At 42.8% G+C, this 16,260-nt stretch overlaps 1 protein-coding gene across 1 annotated transcript in view; it reads right to left on the reverse strand.

Moving 5' to 3' along the window:
- Window positions 1-16,260, reverse strand: part of ALDH1A1 (aldehyde dehydrogenase 1 family member A1) — a 62,237-nt gene that overhangs the window by 40,049 nt on the left and 5,928 nt on the right. The window contains exon 2 of the mRNA XM_081881021.1: window positions 1,112-1,185. Coding sequence (XP_081737147.1) covers window positions 1,112-1,171 — 60 coding nt within the window. The 5' untranslated portion in view covers window positions 1,172-1,185. The remainder of the gene's footprint in view (window positions 1-1,111; window positions 1,186-16,260) is intronic.

The following is a 16,260-nucleotide window of genomic DNA, read 5'->3' on the forward strand; positions in this document are numbered from 1 at the left end:
ATGCCGCTGTAAGCAGAACCTGAGCAACATGTTCAGCTCAAATAAGATTATTGCCATTCTGTCCAGTACTGGAGGTTGAATCATCCTGCTGCATCCAAGTCCTCCAGCTTAGCTGGCTAACGACAAGCCCTCAAGCCAGGGACCCTCTTATTTCCCCCAGCCCTTTGCCTTGCATGTCAATGCCTTTTTTAGATTGTAGAAAGTCTACTAGCAAGGATTGTCCACCTCATTGTTGCTCTCAAGTGGCTGGTCTGCTTTTATGCACTTCTCTTCCAGGCACGTAGGCGATGCATGTGTGTTGTTCACATTTCAACAATTCTGCTGGAGTTCCCCCCAAGAAACTGTGCAACCCTACACACGTCTACTGAGAAGTGAATACCATTGTGCTCAGTGGTGCTTACTCCCAAGTAAATGTGCAGAAGATTGTAGTCTACATATTTCAGGAATGAATTGTAATTATAAATCAATGTTACATTCCCTATTACAGTAACATATTCTGATTTTGCCCTGTGCTGATTTTATCTTTCTTTCTGTAAACCATTAATACTCTGTTATAATCCAGTCCTGAAAACACCGCTGTGGAAGTAATGCTATAATTTCTGCAGAACTTGTTCCTAGGCATCAGTCAAATCCTATACACATCTCCCAAAACAAAAAAGCCCCAATCTCACGCATACTTCCTTCAGAGAAGGTGCCACTGAACCCAGTGAGGCTTGCTTTGAGTAAACATGCATAAGATCCAGCTGTTAGTTTGATGGGGCTTCTCCCAAGTATATATGCATAGGTCTACAAATAGTACCATGGTTAAGGCTGAAGCCTTAAAATGCTTTGGGCTCACAGAATCATAGCTTCAGACATAATTCACACAGAGCAACAATTGCAACCATTCTGAAACAGGATGGCTGTCAGCAGCCACACTCTGCGAAAACAGGGGAGAACATCAGGGAATAAAGCTGCAGTGAGATCCATAGGTAAGAACAGGCAACAAAGTTATATGCACTGAGATCCACCACCAAAGTGAGACCTGCACAGACCTACAGCAATAAGACACGAGAAGATTTGCCTCAGTTGCAGAGCTAGAGGGAAGTTAAGCCACATAAATATAACTAACCTTAGTATACTGAATCTTCAGATCCTTGAGGGGCTCTGGCAAAGCCGGGGTAGTTGACATGTTTGGACTAGTTCCTGAAACACAGGTGAAAGGAGGTTGTAAGAAAAGTTCAGTGATATTTGCCCTGACTGAGCACTTCGATATAATTGTGCCTTTTTATCTGAACTGGCTATAGTATATTTGCATGCAAGAGTATGATTGGACGAACAACTGCACAGCACAGAGCGGGGGGGGGGGGGAATACAGCTAATGTGCAACACCTAGAAAAGCAGGCTGTGTACTTGGGTGCAAAAGTCCATATGAGGTCGTGGCACTCTCTATGTGTGCAAATAGCAGCCAGCTCCTTTTCACTTGCAAGAATAACATACACTCAGAAACATCAGTATAGATAACCTAAAAAGAGTTCTGAAGATACTTCAGAGCTTTGGAAATTTACACAAATATAAACTGTATGTTGTTAGTTGTTGTTGTTGTTTTTTAAATAGTTCCTGTCTTTCTAGCAGTGACAAGACAGGTGAAAATCCACAGGTTGAGCTTTTCCTGGCAGGAATTGCTGTGGTAATATTGAAAAGAGTGTTTAATTTGAATATGTCAAATCAATGCATTTTTAATAACTCTTGGAAACATTCTAGGAAGCAGGAAACCATGCTGGCTTTTGCAGCAAAACCAACTAAGTGCCTTGCAGCACTTTTAAAACAATCAGATTTTGTGGTTCATCAGTAATATCTTCAGGATGTATTATTCTTAATTAGATATACAAGCGTGTGCCTTCCAGAGTGCAATGCTATGACTGCAGTGTCAGAGCCCTCTGTGTGCACCTGGCCTGTGAGGGGGTAAAGCATTACCCATGGCTCCAACCTTTAGGTAGTACTGCCATCACCCTGCTTCTAAACTTCCAGGCTAGTGGGTTGCAAACACAGAGTCTTCAGGCTCTTATTGTAGGACTGGGAAATCTCCAATTGGCACTAGAAAAAAGATTCAGACCATCTTCTCCAGGTTTCCTGTTTGCCAAGATCTTGGAGCACATTACTGGAGCTAGGCTGCAAGTTAGGTATGGGCAGCATATTTGGTTTAGTTTAGATTCTCATGAGACCAGACCTAATTCACAGTTCCTGCTGAAACAAGATATCAACTGAAGCAGGTATACTTTCTGAAATTTTGTGAAACTATTCTTCTAGCAAATAATAAGCACAAAAATGTGTGCATTGAAAAGTATAAATGTATTATTATTGAAAATAATGCCATATATAATAAAATAAAACATAACATAACATGTAAAATGCATTGTATAAGAGGAAATTGCTTGCAAAATAGCATACAAAAACGGATATGTATTAGGAAAAAATCACACTAAAACACTGATAAATTTTCATTTTCATCATTTATTAAATTAATATTAAATTCCAAAGATCACAGGGTGGTTCACACAACATAAACATACAAAATGAAAACACGAAATACATAATAAAACAAAAACAAACCAATAGCCCCCACCCCACAAACACATTTAAAAGGCTATACTGTATAATGTTTATTAGCCCAAGGCCTGGTTATAGAGAAATGTTTTCACTGGGCACCTAAAGATCTGTAATGAAGGTGTCAGGCAGCCCCCCCGAGGAGAGCATTCCATAAACTGGGAGCCACTGCTAAAATGCCTGTTCTTATGTTTCCACCCTCTGAGCTGCTCATGGAGGGGTCACACGAAGAAGGTCCTCAGATGGGCCGGTCCTTCAGGTATTGTGGTTCTGAGCCATTTAATGCTTTACAGGTCAAAACCAGCACTTTGAATTGGGCCTGGAAACTAATTGGCAGCCAATGCAGTCATTGGCATTATATGCTCAAACCATCTTGCCCTGGTGAGCGACCTGTCTAATGAATTCTTACACCAGCTGAAGTTTCCAAACAGTCTGTAACACTTTGTATAACAAAATAAAAAAATTCCTTCCAGCTTTCGTGTGCATGCACACTTCTTCAGATACACTGAAACAGAAGTCACCAGACCCTTCTATATAGTGAGAAGGTGGAGAGGGGTATTACTTCTCACTATATAGAAGGGTCTGGTGACTTCTGTTTCAGTGTATCTGAAGAAGTGTGCATGCACACGAAAGCTCATACCAAGAACTAACTTAGTTGGTCTTTAAGGTGCTACTGGAAGGAATTTTTTTATTTTGTTTTGACTATGGCAGACCAACACGGCTACCTATCTGTAACTTTGTATAACACTTTGCAGTACAGTGGTACCTCGGGTTAAGTACTTAATTCGTTCTGGAGGTCTGTTCTTAACCTGAAACTGTTCTTAACCTGAAGCACCACTTTAGCTAATAGGGCCTCCCGCTGCCGCCGCGCCACTGGAGCACGATTTCTGTTCTCATCCTGAAGCAAAGTTCCTAACCCGAGGTACTATTTCTGGGATAGCGGAGTCTGTAACTCTGCTATATGCATATGTAACCTGAAGCATATGTAACCCAAGGTACCACTGTAATATAACCTAGAGGTGACCAGAACATAGACAGCAAAACTTAGGCTATCCCTGTCCAAATAGTGGCACAGCTGGGCCACCAACTGAAGCTGATGGAAGGCACTCCATGCCACCAAGGCTGCCTGAACCTCAAGTGACAGCAAAGGATCCAGGAGTACTCCCAAGCTACATACCCACTCCTTCAGAGGAAGTGTAACCCCATCAAGAGCAGGCAACCTCCCAGCCATCCGGTCTAGGGAGCCACACACTAACAGAGCCTCCGTCTTATCTGGATTGAGCTTCAGTTCGTTGGCTCTCATCTAGTCCATTACTGAGGCAAGACAATGATCCAGGTGGATGTGGTAACTACCAAAATTGATAATTTGGGACAAAAAGTGAACACCAATATAGAAACTATTCAGAAACTGACACAGGAATCTGCTTTGACATGGCAAACTGCGGAGAAGGCTAGGGAGAAAGTTATTGCCGTTGAACCTAAAGTAACACAATTGGAGAGAGAGAGAGTCCCAGCCTTACAGATGCAATTTGATGACCATAAGTTGATGCCTGCTATGATTGAATTTAAAGAAAATCAGATTTCGAGGATCAGAGCCCTACCTGAACTGGAGAAGGAAAGTTTGATAGATTTCCTTACACAGGAATTTGATGACTTTTGGGACCGGGACTTAGGTCAAGAAGAGATTAAAACTGTGAGGGCTCTCGGACTTGGAAGAGGAGGGAAAAAAGAAAAGAACAAAATAAGAGACTGTTGGAACTACCAGAGGAACTTAGAAGAACAATAGTCAAGAGTGGAAATTTTGAAAGATGTCCTGATATACCTTTCGGATCTTAGATTTAACTATGGAGATTTGGTTGCCCTGTCGAGAAGGAATAAAATCATCTTCAGGTGGGAGTTTCCCCCGAGATCTACTCTTTAGCCTCAAAGGAAGGAAAATGAAAATAAGATCAGTGGAAGACAAAGTAAAGTTCAAGTATAAATATGAAGAAGACTCGCAGAAGGGACTTGGAAAAGAGTTAAGAGCATCGGACAGAAGATCACCAGGTTGATGGACTATAGAGAATTGGCGGATATGACTGGCAGAATCCGGGACCAGGGAGAATAGTCGGTGGAAGAAGATTGGAAAAAGTTTAAAGACTATTTATAAAAATATTGTAAAATTAATGAGTGTTAGAAAAATGTTGGAAAGGAGCTATATGGCTTTAGTAGAGATGTTACAAGGAATTAAGTACAAATAGATTATTAGAGTATTAAAGGGAAAATAAAGTTAAAATATGTTAAGACAATTATATATTAAAGGGAAAAATAAGGTTAGAATATGTTAAGATAAATTACAGGACAGAAAACAGAGGAAGATGGAAAGGAATTGCTGAAACAGTTAATTAAAGTGGAATACAAAAAGGGAGGTGTGAGGAGGTCGTTGAAACAAGTAAATGAAAGTTAAGATATTGAACTTATTAGATGTGTTTTAAATTGTGTTTGTTTGGTTTTGTTAATTTAATGTTTGGGGGTTGGCGTTGTGTGGTGTTTTTGTTTTTGTATCGTATCGTATTGTTTTGTTTAATTCTTTGTCTTTCTTTTGCAGTCTTTAAAATGTTAATAAATATTATTTTTTCTTTTTAAAAAAGACAATGATCCAGCACTTCCACTGCCTCAGCTGCAGATGTAAAGGAGAAGTAGAGCTGCATGTTGTCAGCACATTGCTGACAACCTCCTCCAAAGGTTAAACAGCATAGGGGATAAAATTAAACCCTGGGGAACCCCATGTTGAGGATTCCACAGAGCTGAAGAGCATTATTCAAGCATCACCATTCATGTAGGACCAGAACCACAACAAAACAGCGCCAGTAGGATGCTATGGTTGATGGTAGGGTGAATCTACACACAGGGGAAACGCCCCCACTATAAATAAGTCAGAAATTAAATCATTATAACAAAAGAAAAAAATGCTATGTAAAATTTGCATAGATTTTTTCTCTCTCTCTGCTGCCATCTGGTGTTGCATGTTTATAACAAATTCAAAACACTGTTTTTGGACTAATGTAGCTGAGTCCTTAGATTTTTCGGAATCCATGGAGGGCTTCTCAAGGAGTGGTCTTACTGCTGCCTCCTTCAAACAGGCAGGGACCACCCCCTCTTGTAAAGAGGCATTAACCACCTCCCTGGCCCAGCCAGCTGTCCCCTCCCTGCTAGTTTTTATCAGCCAAGAGAGGTACGGGTCCAGAGTGCAAGTTCTAATTGATCCAAACACATTGTCCATGTCCTCAAAACTTACTAACTGAAATTCATTCAACATAACAGCACTAGACAGTGTTCTGGGCACCCCATGAACAAACAAAAATCACAAATGGATTGCAGAAATGAATTTGAGATTAGGAAAATGGGAAAGTGAAACCAAGAGATTTGTCCATTTCTCATTGCAGGGGGGGGGGGGAGTCCAATCCATGGGAGGGAACCTAGGACAGCAGCAGGCAGGTCATGTATGCAGGAGACCTTCAGAGATGGGTGCTTGGGGCAATTATCACTTTGCCAAGGTAGAAGAGGTGGTGTCCACTGGAAGGATTTTGTGACAGGACAAGCAGCATTTGTGCAGGGCATTGTGGCATCAGGTTAGTATACATTTGAGAGTTCATTCCTTAAAGATGCATAAGACTAGGCAGTAAAGTTCTGGCAAACAGCAAAACCTTTCTCCTGACTATACATTGCAGGTAAAAAGAGACCTAGTTCAGTCTCCCCCGTCCCTCCCCAAAAAGAAGATCCAAAAATATTTAGGAAGAATGCTACATTAACTGGATTTCTGCCACTTAAAGGGAGAAAAAAAATTGGGGTGGGGATAGAGATGGCAACCTTCCTTGTGAAATGCATGTCATGTTGATTGGGCTGCCATGCCTTTCTGTGCAAAATGTTCTCCCTCCCTCCACGACTGGCAATTTTTTGGTATAAACTAGATGCAGGGTGTGGTAATGCTCAGAAACATCAGCAAGGTTTTGAAGTGCTCAGCCTTGCCCTTTAGCCCTGCATATTGCAACACAAGATGGTTGGCACAGAGCTGTTCGCCTTATAACATATATGGCGTCTCTTAAAGATTTCTATCTAATATATAATGTTTCATAAAAAGAGATGGACAAATTCAACCTTGTACTCATGCACGGATGCACCACTATGCTGTGCACATATACTGAACACACACAAACACACGCACACACACGCGCACACACACACACACCAGCCTCTGCAAGGTTTTATTTTCCCTGTTCCTGCATGTAGTTAGAAAGCAGAATAATATAACCAGTTTATGTGCATTTGAAAAGCATTGCTTTCCATGAATTCACTTGCATAAATATTGTGCCGTTACTGGCTCTGCTGCTTTGCCTTCATCAGCAACCTAAAATTCATGGTGTGCAGAGCTAACGACAGAGACAGTTCCACTTGCTTAATTTCTCCTACCAGACTGCTGTGAAAGACAAAGGAACGGGATCAATAAAAATGGCAACCCTGCTGTAAGCTGCAAGTCTTTTCTCATTCAAAGATTGAAAAGTGGATGCAGTCAACTGGAGGTGAAGAAAAACACTCTGCACAAGTCTAGTTGACACTTTATTTTTATTACTTTATAAGCCCCAGAGCTGCACTGTGAGATTGAAACCAGATTCAAGGTTCACACCCTGCAAATACCTCAGTCAGGAGGACCAAGGTCTGTTCACCTGTTGAGCAAGATGGCTAGCTGCCCAGAACCACACCACCAACCTGTCCTGTCCTGTCCTTCCAGTTTAGCTCAAAGCCCTCATAGTTTTGCTTGTTCCAGCAAATCCTTGGTAGTGCCAAAGCCACTCCAGAAATAAGCCATGGGGCACGTTACAAAATACATACTTCAACTGCATAAAGGCAAGACAGTTTCTGTCGGAAAAAAGAGTGGCATCGGGTGAAAAGCATTTCATTCTTAGCTACTACCACAATCTGGGTTCAGTCCCTAGAAAGAACTTCAAGCCTGTAGCCTTTGAGTGTTGGAGTGATGTGGCTCCCTGAGGTGAGCCTGCCCTGTGTCCCCTAAGCTAGTCTTCTCCCCTCAGGTGTGGTGCTGGTTCTGTCATCAGTGCTGAAGTAAGATTCAGCTGTCCGTCTGGCTGACATTGATGTGAGAAATGGGCAGGAGGCACCATATCAGCCTTTGCCTCAGAGAGCAAAATGTCTTGGGCTGACCCTACCATTCATGCAAGGAACAAAGCAGGACTTTCCTCACACTGTTGGGATGTGGCAATACCCCAAATTGCAAAAGAATACATAAAGTTAAGATTTTAAATGAACATATTGTATTTCTATAACATAGATATGAAAAGAGTTAAGAACTTGACAAAGAATATGTATGTGGCCTATAGCCAATAGAACATACAGTAAGCGAATAATTGTAGTTTCACAGCACTGGAAAACAGACACCGTGCAAATGATGACAACAATATATCTCTCTAGCCGCACTGACTGCATGTTATCTTCCAATGCTGACTGTACCACAGCACAAAGATATGGTTTTCCAAAACCTTGACATCCTGAAGAAAGACTGTGGTGTAGTCAGCATTTGGAAGATATATCCAGTCAGCATGATTAGATATGACAGAATACATTGTTGTGATAATATGTGCAGTGCCTGCATTTCAGGGTTTGGAAGTCACGTGAAACTGTTTGGTTAGTACTATATATAAATGGTTTGGTTAGTATTGTCTCCTCCTCTGAATGCACCCCTTCTGGAGTTAGGGGATGCATGGAGTTTCCAGTTTCATGAGCCACATGCTGCCATATGAGGCCCCTGTCAGGAGCCCCTTCCCGCTCTGCAATTTCCCCTTCAGTTTTCAGGGGTCTCTCCAGGTAGAGCAGGACATAAGACCCAGAGCAACACTGGGTTCAGTCCTACTTGCAGTCTTCCTGAAACCACTTTCCATACTTAACTGCTAGACACAGGTTGCTGCAGTTATGGGATTTTTCTGCTTCAGGTGTCAAAATAAATGGACTTGGATGCTATATACTTTGATTTTTTGAGGGTTGCCATTTCCTGCTTTGTCTCAGGTGGCAAAACAGCTAGGGCCCGCTCTGCTTATGAATGCTTGATTTGGCATTTTAAAATTTTCTTAATATATTAAGCATCCACCAATATTACTGACTTTCCACTTACTACAAAGCTTGTGGGTTATAATAATTGTGCCAGCAAACAGATCAGATTCCACCAGGACAAGTTTCCAAACAGACAAGGAATGATTAATAGAAAGTTAGGTATTCTGGAGTGTCACTGGAAGATATGGAATGCGAAGACTTTATTGTCTGCTGAGTTCCTATCGATCCCAGTGAGACTTTGGCACCCCTTTCTTTGAATTGTTCTTGTTGGACACAATCCAAAGCACGCATGGTGAGTTTTCTGCTAACTTCTGTTATGGGAAAGGCTCTGTGCACAGGTACACAAACAGTTTTCCTGCTGTGTGCACAGAAAAGGTTTTGCTTGCAGGGGAGAGTTCCTACCAAGGCAAGACATGTTTTACCTATGAGGCTGTGCGCTGCCGTGGCAAATATTTGTCTAGAGTTACAGTGTTCGCACTCAAACTCTGTAGTTTGGGAATGGCACAATGTGTATTGTGGTTCACACCAAGCAAATCACATCTTTAAAAATATACACCCTCTTGTGCAAGGGGTGAATTTCTTCTTTGCATGCCCAGGCGGAGACCCCCTGACCCCAAGAGACCACCAGAAGGAACAATGACTCGTGACAACGTGTTATGGAATTAAAAATTGGCCACAACTTTATTAAACCTTTCAGATTTAGGAAGACCTTGGCTTAGGCATTGGGCACGTATCCCTCCCAGCCTGCAGCTAGGGAACGGGGGCTCCTCAAGGTGAATGGGATATGGGAGGGTGCGCTGCAAGACGCTTGTGTACGCAGGCAGCCCATCCCATATCCCCGCAACGCAGGGGAGTTCACTGACAATCTTTCAGTGCGTGGCCAGTGACTTCCTATTTTGTTGTTGTTTAGTCGTTTAGTCGTGTCCGACTCTTCGTGACCCCATCGACCAGAGAACGCCAGGCACTCCTGTCTTTCCACTGCCTCCCGCAGTTTGGTCAGACTCATGTTTGTAGCTTCGAGAACACTGTCCAACCATCTTGTCCTCTGTCGTCCCCTTCTCCTTGTGCCCTCAATCTTTCCCAGCATCAGGGTCTTTTCCAGGGAGTCTTCTCTTCTCATGAGGTGGCCAAAGTATTGGAGCCTCAGCTTCAGGATCTGTCCTTCCAGTGAGCACTCAGGGCTGATTTCCTTAAGAATGGATGCGTTTGATCTTCTTGCAGTCCATGGGACTCTCAAGAGTCTCCTCCAGCACCATAATTCAAAAGCATCAATTCTTCAGCGATCAGCCTTCTTTATGGTCCAGCTCTCACTTCCGTACATCACTACTGGGAAAACCATGGCTTTAACTATACAGACCTTTGTTGGTAAGGTGATGTCTCTGCTTTTTAAGATGTTGTCTAGGTTTGCCATCGCCTTTCTCCCAAGGAGCAGTCGTCTTCTAATTTCGTGACTGCTGTCACCATCTGCAGTGATCATGGAGCCCAAGAAAGTAAAATCTCTCACTGCCTCCACTTCTTCCCCTTCTATTTGCCAGGAGGTGATGGGCCCAGTGGCCATGATCTTCGTTTTTTTGATGTTGAGCTTCAGAGCATATTTTGCGCTCTCCTCTTTCACCCTCATTAAAAGGTTCTTTAATTCCTCCTCACTTTCTGCCATCAAGGTTGTGTCATCTGCATATCTGAGGTTGTTGATATTTCTTCCGGCGATCTTAATTCCGGCTTGGGATTCATCCAGCCCAGCCTTTCGCAAGAGGAATTCTGCATATAAGTTAAATAAGCAGGGAGACAATATACAGCCTTGTCGTACTCCTTTCCCAATTTTGAACCAATCAGTCGTTTCATATCCAGTTCTAACTATAGCTTCTTGTCCCACATAGAGATTTCTCAGGAGACAGATGAGGTGATCAGGCACTCCCATTTCTTTAAGAACTTGCCATAGTTTGCTGTGGTCGACACAGTCAAAGGCTTTTGCATAGTCAGTGAAGCAGAAGTAGATGTCTTTCTGGAACTCTCTAGCTTTCTCCATAATCCAGCGCATGTTTGCAATTTGGTCTCTGGTTTCTCTGCCTCTTCTAAATCCAGTTTGCACTTCTGGGAGTTCTCGGTTCTTAAGCCTGCCTTGTAGAATTTTAAGCATAACCTTGCTAGCATGTGAAATGAGTGCAACTGTGCGGTAGTTGGAGCATTCTTTGGCACTTCCCTTCTTTGGGATTGGGATGTAGACTGATCTTCTCCAGTCCTCTGGCCACTGCTGAGTTTTCCAAATTTTCTGGCATATTGAGTGTAGCACCTTAACAGCATCATCTTTTAAAATTTTAAATAGTTCAGCTGGAATATCATCACTTCCACTGGCCTTGTTATTAGCAGTGCTTTCTAAGGCCCATTTGACTTCACTCCAGGATGTCTGGCTCAAGGTCAGCAACCACACTACCTGGGGTGTACGAGACATCCATTTCTTTCTGGTATAGTTCCTCTGTGTATTCTTGCCACCTCTTCTTGATGTCTTCTGCTTCTGTTAGGTCCTTTCCACTTTTGTCTTTTATTATGGTAATCTTTGTACGAAATGTTCCTTTCATATCTCCAATTTTCTTGAACAGATGTCTGGTTTTTCCCATTCTATTGTTTTCCTCTATTTCTTTGCATTGCTCATTTAAGAAGGCCTTCTTGTCTCTCCTTGCTATTTTTTGGAAATCTGCATTCAATTTCCTGTATCTTTCACTATTTCCCTCGCATTTTGCTTGCCTTCTCTCTCCTGCTATTTGTAAGGCCTCGTTGGACAGCCACTTTGCTTTCTTGCATTTCCTTTTCATTGAGATGGTTTTAGTTGCCGCCTCTTGTATAATGTTATGAGCCTCCATCCATAGTTCTTCAGGCATTCTGTTGTGTGTTTTTTTAAATAATATTTATTAACGGTTTAAAGATTACATAAACAAAGAAATAAAAAAAATACAAAAAAGAAAAAAATTAAACATTAAAATACAATACATCACAAAGACAGAAACACAACACAAAACATTAAATTAACAAAACAAACAAAACAATTAAAAACACCTCAGTTAATTTCAAAATCATATCTTTCATTCCCTTGTTTCAGTGACCTCCTCCAACCTCCCATTTTGTATTCCACTTCAAATAACTGTTTCAGCAACTCCTTTCCATCTTCCTCTGTTTCCTGTCCTGTAATTTATCTTAACATATTCTAACCTTATTTTTTCCCTTTAATACATTAACAATCTATCTGTACCTAGTTCCTTATCACCTTTCTGCTAAAGCCATATAACATCATTCCATCATTTTCTAGCATTCATTAATTTTACAATGTTTCTGTAAATAATCTTTAAATTTTTTCCAATCTTCTTCCACCGACTCTTCTCCCTGGTCTTGGATTCTGCCAGTCATTTCCACCAATTCCATATAGTCCAGTTCTTCAGGCATTCTGTCCACCAAATCTAAATCCTTAAACCTGTTCCTCACTTCCACTGTGTATTCATAAGGGATTTGACTTAGATTGTATCTTACCAGCCCAGTGGTTTTTCCTACTTTCTTCAGTTTAAGCTTGAATTTTGCTATAAGAAGCTGATGATCTGAGCCACAGTCAGCTCCAGGTCTTGTTTTTGCTGACTGTATAGAGCTTCTCCATCTTTGGCTGCAGGGAATATAATCAATCTGATTTCAATGCTGCCCATCTGGTGATGTCCATGTGTAGAGTCGTCTCTTGTGTTGTTGGAAAAGAGTGTTTGTGATGACCAGCTTGTTCTCTTGGCAGAACTCTATTAGCCTTTGCCCTGCTTCGTTTTGAACTCCAGGGCCAAACTTGCCAGTTGTTCCTTTTATCTCTTGACTCCCTACTTTAGCATTCCAATCCCCTATAATGAGAAGAACATCCTTATTTGGTGTCATTTCTATAAGGTGTTGTAAGTCTTCATAGAATTGGTCAATTTCAGTTTCGTCAGCACCAGTGGTTGGTGCATAAACTTGGATTACTGTGATGTTAAAAGGTCTGCCTTGGATTCGTATTGAGATCATTCTATCATTTTTGAGATTGCATCCCAGTACAGCTTTCGCCACTCTTTTGTTGACTATGAGGGCCACTCCATTTCTTTTACAGAATTCTTGCCCACAGTAGTAGATATGATGGTCATCCGAACTGAATTCGTCCATTCCCATCAATATTTATTCTTGCCATCTCATTTTTGACCACATCCAACTTACCAAGGTTCATGGTTCTTACATTCCAGGTTCCTATGTAATATTTTTCTTTACAGCATTGGACTTTCCTTTCGCTTCCAGGCATATCCGCAACTGAGTGACCTTTCGGCTTTGGCTCAGCCTCTTCATCAGCTCTGAATCTACTTGTACTTGTCCTCCGCTCTTCCTCAGTAGCATGTTGGACGCCTTCCGACCTGAGGGGCTCATCTTCCAGCGTCATAACTTTTATATGCCTGTTGTCTTTGTCCATGGAGTTTTCTTGGCAGGGATACTGGAGTGGCTTGCTGGTTCCTGCTCCAGGTGGATCACATTTGGTCAAAACTCTCCACTATGACCTGTCCATCTTGGGTGGCCCTGCACGGCATAGCTCATAGCTTCTCTGAGTTATTCAAGCCCCTTTGCCATGGCAAGGCAGTGATCCATGAAGGGGACTTCCTATTTACAAACCCCTTTAAGAGGGGACCCTGGAATCGCCACTGCGGGGGGCAGGGTGAGTCACTACTTCACGCCTCCCCCCATATACAGAAGATAGACTAAAGGATTCCGCCAAGGCCTCAAACCGCCAAAGTTGTGACGAATTGCTATGGGGAAGGCAAAACCTGCCAATGTAGGGAAATTCCTTCCCGGTTCTTCAACAGCAACCATCAAAAGTCCGTAGCAGTGCCCACTGAACAGGAAGAAAAAATGGTTAACCTGCAAACAAGCAATAGACAAAGGGAGGGTTGTGTGGGTGAAGCTCCAGAGCCAACCGCGTGCTTGCTGCCAGCTCCGCCTCCTATTTATGCAACTGGCCACACCTCCCAAAGGTGCTGATAGGTTAACTGGGGTTCGGTGGGAACCCCCAATGACTATGACAAGGAGGTGGGCCAGCCCAACCAGCTGGTGAGTCCTATGTGGCCAGAGGTGCTGCGTGTGGTCCTGCAAAGGGCGCCCACAAAGAAAGGTGTGAGCTCTCATTATTGCACATTGCATTTTGAAAACGAATGCATACAGTGTCATGGTAAGCAAAGTATGTGGGGCATTTTAAGCAATCACTCATAGTAAGAATTAGTTCTTACAATAAGAATTTGTGCTGAGTCAAAGCATCACCAAATGAAGACTTTAGAATGAAAGCGGGCACTGGCGGAGGAAGAGGAGTGCAGGGGGAGCGCACCGCCCCCAGCAGCTTGATCCCAGTGGGGTTCCATCGTGGCTGCCCCCCTGCCTGTGCTAGGTGCCCCGCCCCTGCAGGTGGCATGCCCTGCCCCCAGGACGCACACTACACCCCGCCCCCGCCTGCTCTCCACCCCCCCCCCCAGTGCCAGAGCATGAAGCTCCACCACTGAAAAGGGGTTTGTGGTGTTCAAAATACCCACATATAAACTTCACATATGCAATTAATTCATGTCTTCTGTGATTGTTTGCAAACTTTACAACCATATAAGAAGCAAGTTGTGGCACAGTGCAGGGTGGGCAGGATGAGTCACCCAGCTGCTTAGACCTCAAGGTGAATATCCACTCGTCTCTTCAGATGTGATGTGGTTTTTGCAGCCTAACATAGCCCCTCTCCCCATCTTCTTTGTCCTTGCTCCCAGTCTCTGGCTCCAGCAGCCATTGAGAGATGGCTCTCCTGTCTCTCCTAACAAATTTGCCCACCTGCAATTTGGCCCAATCATAGCTGGGCTTGGGGGAGTGGCAATGGGGGTGGACCTGAGGCAGACTTCCTGGTGGAGTCTTCACCCAGGTCCACTCCCTGGGTCCAAAAACTAGTCTGGGCTTCACCTGAGACCACAGTTGCCTGCAGATCTCCCTCCCTCCCACCCATATTTTCATGGTTTTCACTGTTCTGTTGTGCAATTGTGTGGTATTTGATAGACCTTGCTATGGTTCTTATGGTTGCTGTATGTGGGGTTAGGGAGGAAAATTTCTCATCAGAAGAACTGGCCTGTTTTGCGGGTTTCGCCTACCTCACAGCAATCATCACAACATGTGCGGATATGGCATTGGGTAAATTCCTAGTCTTTGGCAGAGGGGAAATTGTGAAACCTCTGCTTCTACCTCCTTGGTGGTGGGGAACCCCGTTAAAGGGATGCATGGGGAGGTCCATACGTCCAGGCAATGGCTGAGGACCATAGCACTCTCCAACGTGGCAAGTCTGTGGGAATTGCACCTATTTGATGTATGTCATAGGTGAACCCCAAATCAGTCTTGAACCCTGATATCCCTCCAGCAGGTAAGCTGGAGGAGATGGTAGCTACCCAGTGCCAAGCAAAAACTCATTTACATCTGCAATCAATAAAGTTGTGGCCTAATTTAAATCCAAGAATGTTATCGGTGGTTCTTGGTTTTTCTGCTATGGCTAGATGGGGTGGGGTTCACTGCACCCTGGCAGCAATCTCCCTTTCTTTCTGAACTGTGTTGCAGGGATACACAGGCTGCGGTGTACAGAAGGAAGAGACAGAAAGTTACCCAGTTGTCAAGACACTTGGGTGATTCTTCCTCACTTCCCCCTCTGGGCTGTGACTTACATGCATTATAGTGCAGGAAGAGAAGAAAGTATCCTTGCTTTGCCTGGTGAATCAGAAAGAGACATTCCCCTTTCTTCCTTTACGTGTAATTCCTGTGTTGTAATTCCTGTGTTGTAATTTCTAGCAGAGCACGGGAAGTGACCTCTTGTTGCCTAGGCAACAAAAGCACACCCTACCTCATATTTCTAGCATAATGCATGAACTTTATTTATCCTCAAAGTCCCCACTACCAATAATCTATAAAAGGGAGATGCTTTAAAACCCCAAAGGAGGTTGCAACAGTAGGACTCATAGGTTAGAGACAGACGGTAGAAAAAATTGGTTCAGTTCACATTTAAAGGTGAACCTTTAAAAGCATAAAAGCATAAAAGCTCAAATATTAGTGTAATAAAATCCAAAACTGCATATATTGGGGAAAATTGCTTGTGAACAAGTGAATATTAGGTAAAATTGCACACAAAATATGTAAAGGGAAACTATTACTAATTTTTATGAGGACATTTAAAAAATTGCAATCAGATGTGGAAATGTGAAGACTGGAAAAACGAGAAACAGGAATTTGACAGATTGTCCCATCCTTCTCTGCCCTAGTAATAATTCACAATGAAAGATGTTTGAAGGGCTATAATAAATAGTCCACAGTCAAAGCAATATATGCTGAGCTAGACATGCAAAATAAAATAAAATAAAAATAAGCTAGAAAATCTAATGCTACTTCCATTGACTCTTGTCAGGGTTGGTGCCAACTAGTAAATGCAAAACAATATATGGGCAGAATTTTATTTCAAGGCCAAAGGCTGAAAATCACTGATAAGCCTAAACTTATTACAGAGGAAGTTTGTATCATCTGAGCAAT

Source organism: Podarcis erhardii, assembly GCF_964252035.2.
Source record: "Podarcis erhardii genome assembly, chromosome: 11".
NCBI lineage: Eukaryota > Metazoa > Chordata > Lepidosauria > Squamata > Lacertidae > Podarcis > Podarcis erhardii.